At 28.0% G+C, this 8,021-nt stretch overlaps 1 protein-coding gene across 4 annotated transcripts in view; it reads right to left on the bottom strand.

The window, feature by feature from the left end:
* The window catches only part of LOC119687712 (trans-1,2-dihydrobenzene-1,2-diol dehydrogenase), an 8,777-nt gene extending 2,070 nt beyond the window's left edge, over positions 1–6,707 (bottom strand). Inside the window, exons 1-6 of one of the 4 annotated variants that reach the window (XM_038102126.1) lie at positions 6,617–6,676; positions 6,482–6,535; positions 3,372–3,589; positions 3,005–3,296; positions 1,008–1,254; positions 296–936 (exon numbers count right to left, since the gene is read on the bottom strand). In XM_038102126.1, coding sequence (XP_037958054.1) covers positions 673–936; positions 1,008–1,254; positions 3,005–3,296; positions 3,372–3,589; positions 6,482–6,535; positions 6,617–6,618 — 1,077 coding nt within the window. In that variant the 5' untranslated portion in view covers positions 6,619–6,676 and the 3' untranslated portion in view covers positions 296–672. Of the gene's footprint in view, positions 1–295; positions 937–1,007; positions 1,255–3,004; positions 3,297–3,371; positions 3,590–6,481; positions 6,536–6,616 lie in introns of those variants that run through there. The other 3 variants (XM_038102127.1, XM_038102129.1, XM_038102128.1) reach the window with 3 other exon arrangements.
* Between the last annotated feature and the right edge of the window lie 1,314 nt (positions 6,708–8,021).

Consider the following 8,021-nt stretch of genomic DNA (forward strand, 5'->3'; position numbering starts at 1 on the left):
TGTATTAATATATAATATTAATAGAGAAATAAGAAAATTATGTTAAGGCATTAGATACTATTATTAGAAATGCGTATAATAATAGAATAATTATGATAAAGTAATGCAAAAAAAATATTATTGTGGCATCTATATATATATTGTTATATTGTTGCTGTTGTGGTAGTCCGCAGTGATCTGGAGAGCAGACAACATAAAAGGAACCACACGACGAGGGTGGTGGTGATTCAAAGGCATTTTACAACTCTTATTATAATACTATGCGTTTAAACTTACAATTAAAGAAAATTCCTTACATTTTTTAATTTTTATTATTTACATAAAGTTTAACAATTACAATGTTTACAATTACAATTTTATTAAAATTTTAAACATCAATTTTATAAAATTTTACACAGTGCACATATATTTAATAATAAAATACATAAAAATCGTTAAGATATATTGTTTTAAGCTCACAAATTAAGCGACTTATACATTGTAAAAATATTTTTAACTATAATAATAGTTAAAAATCATTGCATACATAAAAACAATAAGATCTTATAAACATTTTCTCAAAGGGTTTTTTTTTTAAATGTGATCACAATATTTGTATTTAATAAAGGAAACGTTAAGATAGTTTCACAAAAGAAGTTAAAAAAAAACTGAAGACATATAACAAAAGACATTTCAATTAACTTTTTCATCGTTATAAACCACACCAACTTGTTGCCTTATTTCGTCTTCAATGCGAGCAAATAACAAGCTGTCATTATGTGAAACAGTTTCATTTTCTATTTTACCATTAATTAAAGCCTGACGCACTGCCTCCGCTTCATATCTCAAACCTTCAGAATTCAAAAAATTAGTTGGATGTGAGCCTTGTGGCAATACCCATTCACGTTCCTTTCCATCAATATCGATGATCTTAATGGGACACCAAAAATTAATTAACTAAAAATAAATAATTTCAGTTTAACCCACTGTGTCATGTACATAGCTTTAAGGATTTTTTTTTCACTTACAGTTATTTCACCTTTGGTACCTTTTATAATAGCTTTATTATCCAACTGTTTCTTTCCGCTCAACGAAATTTTTGATATACGATTGCGTGTGTAATGTAATTCAGCATTTACTGCGATGTCAACACCCTCAGTATTTACTTCGCCGTTAGCTACGATCTTTACTGGTGGTTCTTGAAAAGCCCATTGTGATACTTGTATAGCATAAATGCCCAAATCCAATATGACCCCACCGCCTAAATCATTTTTGCTAGAAATATAAATATAGATCAATAAATTTAATGTCAAGAGAGATAGATAGATCAATATATGTATTTAAGAGATTGAGATTTTGAAATTAAATGGATTTCATTTAAGAACAACCAGTAGAAGCAAATAGCAAGCATTACATAAAAATTTGGTTATTCCAAAATATATATTCTTAAAATTAAAATAGGAAAAAAAAGCAAATCTAATGAATAAATAATTTCATTCATATAGTTCAAGGTAATCAAACATTTTATCGTTTACAATACTAACTGAAGATTGTCTTGTTGTTTGAAACTTATCGAGGGTTCTACAAATCAATTTGTGGATTCGACTCTACATGTGTATGTGTTAATGTGAACTCCATAAATGAATGTCAACTGCTCTGTGTGAGATAAAAACCCTGACCACTTGCAATTAAAAAAAACTGTATTAATAAAATTATTTTGGTTTTTCTTAAAGACTATTCAATTCTATATGAACACAAATCCCGGTAAGCCAAATAAACTGCAAAACTGGCAGCATTCATATATATAATAATTACTTAAAATCAATTAGTAATAAAAAACGCACTAAAAATTTATTATTTGTCAGTTCAAGAAGAACAAAAATGACACATCTTAACAACACATCTAGTTTCAATTAAAAATCTCGTCAGCTTCATTCAGCGAACTGTATCCAATTCCGCCAATTTTATAAAATAAAAATCACATAAAAAGTTTAAATTTTATCTAAAGAATCCAAATACTGCTATATTAAATGTTTTCTCTACAACCTCATCATGACAACTGCACATGCCTCTAGTGATAACACGCATTCAAAACACATGTATATTGGGTTCCAAAAACGGCCGGGTCTACGTCCTGAAACCACTTCTCAATTCCGACGACCAAGTACTGTTCATCAACCCTCAAAATGGATATTACAAGCAGATATTCCCACGGGCTACAGCATAATGTATACTTATCTAATTAAGACCTGTAGTGACTTACATAAACTAATAGAGAGAACTAATTCTTATATTTCAGAGAAGTGTTTGTGTTGTGTTTTGGAGAGCAGAAACCTCCATATGTGACAAATATGTGACGTTTACCAAATACTCTATGCTAATACAATTATTTAATCTGAATAAATGTTAAAAAAAGGATATAGGGATTCGCAATGTAGTCCGTATTATTTTTTCTAGAGTAATGGTATGTCTGATCAGCTTTTTAGCTTCATTGGCCCAATATTCCAAATCTCGGAATTTATATTATATGTACATTGTTTGCTTTACTTATATTATTGAGATGTTAGCAATAAAACGATATAGCTTTAGACTTTATCGCTTCATAGACAAGTGTTTTGATAGCAACTTGAATGCCAATGCGACTGCTACATTGATAAAGAAAATAGAGTTTCATATTTTCTCAACATTAAAAATTACTGACACAAATAATAAATATTTAAGTAATATTTGATATTCATATCAACACATTTAAATATACTGATATATTAACTTAAATATCATATTTAAATAAACTACTCGGCGAAAGGCACAATGATGACCCATAGACTATACAACAATAAATGTACACTAATCGACCTAAGACCTACCTAAGAAATAGTCAATATAACCAATAAATCTTATTAAGAAGTTGAATAACAATATAGAACTAATAATAAGAGGAAGCGACTCTTAGTACTAACATTTTACAAATAACAAATGACGAAACTATTTGTATGTAAAGTAATAAAAATTTTTTTATAAATACCTTAAGCGATCTACGTTAATCAAGGAAAATCCAAATGATACTTCTACTTCTTGAATTTCACCCAACATTCCAGTTTGTATTTGTTTACGCAAATATTGATAGGCAGGGAAGAATCGAGACCAAACCGCTTCCATCAAGAAAAGTTTTTTCCTTTCGGCATACTGTATAAGATTCTTAGCTTGGTATAAATTTAGGCACAAAGGTTTCTCGCATAGAACGTGTTTTCCATGTTCCAACATAAGCATACCAATTTCATAATGCTGTGGATTCAATGCACCAATATAAACCACATCTGAAAACAAAAAAAAAAAAAGAAATCGTGATGTACAGATTGTCTATATATGGGAGGAAATAAATTAAAAATTACCAACGTCCTTAAAATCCGCTAATTCTGTATAAGTTCCAAACGCATTTGGTATTTTGTGTTTCTTAGCGAATTCCTCAGCACGAGCCCTATCCCTTGCCGCGACGGCTACGATTTTGTGTTCATCAAAAGACAAAGTGCTTAGGGCAACACAAAAGTCATGACTTATTTTGCCCGCAGATACAATACCCCAACGTGTTGCCGACATGCTTAGTGGATCACTATTCAAAAATGAATAAAAGACGTTTATAGTTTGTATTGAATTTTTATAAGTGCGATATTTATTTTCATTAACGTTAAACTATTGATGGAGTGCATGATAAGTTATAAGCTTATCTGTTTTGTACACCTTATCGCAGTGTAAATGTTTGTTTGTTAGAAATACTCAAATGCAACATCAGGTTTGTAGATTGGTAAGCATGAGCGTAGCTAAGGGAACCAATGGGAAAATGGCATTCCCTTAATGTTGGTCCAAAATATTATTTTGTCATAAAAACTATGGGGTCCCTTGTGGTAATGCCCCAAAAAATTTGAGGAAAATAATTGTGCAATTGTGTGAAACTACTGTTTTAATAGAATAATTTAATTTATAGATAAGATTAATTTAATTTTAGATAAGATTATTTCAATTCATTTAAAACTAATAAAAATTTGTTATAATTCACTACTGTTCAAAAAATAAATACTTTTTTGTTTTTAAAAAGCTTCTGTAAGTTTTTGAATAAACAATCTGGCACTTGTCCAAACAAATTATATACGAACTATAAACTAATTAAAAAGTTCGAATATTTCCTAAGACCACTGAAGACGAGTACTTAACAATACTCAAATAAATTAAAATTAACTATAATTTTTGTTGTTGTCTTTTCATTTCTATTCGAACCGTTCTAACTTTTAAATAGTATCTTTTCGTCATAAAACGCGTCGCTTTCTGCAAAACAAAAATTAACATTTAAAAACATTTTAGTTAGTTTTGATTTTTTATTTTATATAGTTACTTATATATATATATAGATATCGTCTACGTTTCGAAATTAAATTGACTTCTTTCTTTTATTGCAATATGTGTAATATAAAAAATCAACTTAAAAGGTTTTTATTTGAAGATATATTATTTTTATTATTTTATTATTTTTTTGAAACAAAAATAATACTTAAAAACGTGTCGAATTCTATTTCTATTTAAAAATAATATTAAATTGAAAAAATTGCTTAGGTACCCCTCTGTTTACATTCCTGACTACGCCCATACTAGTAAATATGAAAAGTAAATACACTTATAATTTGATTAGCGTAACTGGTTCTGTTGATTACTTTATATAAATATGTATATACATATGTTTCTTTACGTTAATAGTTAAAATATATTATAATAATTAAGTAGATACATGCTACAAAGATCAATAAGTTCATTCTTGAAAAATTTAAGTCAAGAAAAAAGAAAAGAAAAACAACAAAAATATATCAGTCGTACTCAAAACAAAGTAATAATACAATTTGTAGATTTTGTTAAAAAATATACATATATAAATCTAAAAAACTAAAAAAAGTTAAGGCGGTTTCGAAGCATATTCTTGTTGAAGAACACCACAAGAGTAAAGCTCGGGATACTAGTGGGAGTTAATGAGTAACGTTGGGGATATAACAGTGTCACTGGGAGTTTATGACATAAATAAGACCTACACCTTCTGTTAAGCTAAATTAAAACAATCGTAACAAAAATTTATATAGTTTCGAAATCATTTAGTGAAATAATAAAATCATAATGTCTATTTTACGAAGTCTTAGGTTGCAGTTCTGTTTTGCATGAAGTTTTAATTTTTGTTTACTTTTTTTGTTGTGGATGAACAAAACAAAAGTCAACTAAATAAATATAAAAATTAAAATAAAAGTATAATATTTATATATATATATAATATATATAATATATATATATATATATTCATATGCACCTATTCATATATTGCAAAGTAAAAATGACAGAGATCTGAGAGTCGATTCAGTCGAAAAATACATTAAAGATCGTGCTCTGAAACTGTTCAATATAATTGACAGTCACAATAATCCAACACTCAGCATCCTAAAAATACAGCGAAATTTGATAAACACAGGCAGATACAAAGACATCAGATCCATCATATTATAAAGCCCCGCATTCAGTTATTCTTAGTGTGACTTAAAACTGTCCACAGATAAAATAGAGTAAATAGAGCTGATTCACCAGCTCAGACAGCTGAATATTAAAAAAGAATAGATTGGGTGTAGGTGGTATTTAAATTGAAATCAACTAGAATTAAGGAGGAGAAGTCTAGCCACTTCAATTGGGCAGGTAACTGTTTACTACATGGCTATATCTTGATTTCCATTGAGTTAGGAGAAAACATGCTGCAGGGAGAAGACGTCGTTCTTCGTATGAGAAACAAGTCATAAGATTCAGCAGTTATACTCATAAAAAGGTATCATTGTACTTCAGAAAAAATGATATTCACAAAGAATAATGTGTTAATAATTAGCAAAAATAGATAAAAAAAATAGAGCTATAAAATTGTTTCCTTAAACATAGCAAATCATTATTAAATGAATTATTGATTTGTCATTTTATATATGCGGTGATTGCCAAAATCCCATATTGTAAAGCTAAAAAGGAGTATAAAGCTGTACTAGAAAAACGTCAAAGACGTGAATAGTAGTAGTGAAGAAACCACTATGGAATCGTTTTAAATATGCTAAATGGAATAAACTCCAAAAACGGACTCAAACAGGCATTGGCATTAAAAAGACGTTAAAGCAGTAACTGCTTCAAAAATTGTTACTGCTTGTATAAAGCAGGAAAAAAAACACATAAAAGCAGATCGTCAGAATTTATAATTTCAGAATAAGATTAATTTAAATATTTTTTATTTTTATTTTTGTAAAATAAATTCCGAAATTTATCCATAGATTGTTACACTTTCGTACTTTTTGTGAAGTAAAATATAAATTCTATTATAAACATTACTACAAAAGCATAAAAACGAAATTAACACAAACAGCATTTAAAAAATTTACAAATATTTTAGATTTACGTAGTAGAAAACAATTATTTAATTATAATAGAAAAACTCTCTTGTTACCTATTATTTGTAAAATATGTTCCAAAATTTCCATAAGATGAAAATCTGGCAGACCTGCATTATCATTATTTCAAATGAAATGATTAACAGACAAATGTTGACATTAATAAATGCGATTTAACATTTTTAACTTACATTTGGAAGAATTTCTTTTAACAAATCTTTATAAGTACTAATTACGGCTGAACAGAAAAACAACCAAAACAAACAACCTAACAATAAACGCCTGTTGAAGTCAGAACAAAACAGTGTTGCCTTGCGCAAAATAAAAATATATTAAATTTAGTACTACGATAACTAAAGTGTTTGTTCTATCAAAGTTTTTATATCAAAATATAGCGTTACTTCGCTAATATTTTTAATTACTTTTCATTAGATAATAGGTACTTTCGATGGTTTGCAAGTGTGACAAAAAACGACTCAATGGCCTACAGGCGCTAAGCATCACTGTTTCATTGGCATCACTGTTGCAATCTGTCAAATGTTATGTTTTTACGAACAGCAAATCTTGCATATGTGCACATAAATCAAGCAAACTGCATTTTTAATCGAAATAAGTAATTAACATAAAATTGAAAATAAAAACGAATAATGAATTAAAAGCAATGTTAAGAATGCAGCAAATTTCCCGTTACAATAAAATTTGTAATAATTTAGAATATTTATGCCTTAATAATTATTAGTTAGCAACTAATAAGTAAAAAACTGTAAAGCAATTTGCAATAATATTTTCTTCATGTACTCCTATAAGTTTTTATACATATTTATGTGCATATTTTTAAAGTATTTACTTTTCACAATTTTGCACATTTTTAAATATTTCATATCCACAATTATCAAATCTATCAAGCTTCTTAATTTTGTTTGCATTTTTGTTTTGCATATGATTTTTGACATATGATTGGAATATTTGTTGAAGTTTCTAATGAAAGTTCACAATAGTTCGCTTATTTCGTTGGGAACATCTTTTTCTTTACTAGCTAAACTATTTGGCCATTTCACAACTACTTGCTTAGATAGAGAAAGTAGTATTGTTATTTTGCGTGCATTTAAGCAACTATAGACCAGCAATTTGCTATTTTTTGTCACACTTGCGAGCCACCGAAAGTAACTATTGATAATTTCTCATCCAAACAAAAGGTTATTTAACATATCAAAATAAATTAAAATATTTTGCTTCAATTATTAAGATAAATAAATGAGAACAATGGTAATTAGAATACTATAGAAGACAAATTTCTGATAAGAATTAAAATGAAATAATTCGGTAAAGTGAAAGCTTCGTGAACCTCATTTCGGTTAAATAATAAAGAAATATGTTTTTCTCTCAGGAGAGCAGTTTATGTACAATTTATGAAAACACTTTCATGTAAAAACCTAATTAAAAGTGTTGTTTTTTTTAATGAAACACAAAATAATAAGATTCAAGCAAATTTGTAGTTGAATTTTGCAATAGATGTGTGCAGAAACAGACGTTAAATTATTATTAGTCTACGGCAATACTGTTATCGATAATAAATTTACCAGCTGAGAGCATTGC

This window comes from Teleopsis dalmanni, chromosome X (genome assembly GCF_002237135.1).
Source record: "Teleopsis dalmanni isolate 2A chromosome X, ASM223713v2, whole genome shotgun sequence".
NCBI lineage: Eukaryota > Metazoa > Arthropoda > Insecta > Diptera > Diopsidae > Teleopsis > Teleopsis dalmanni.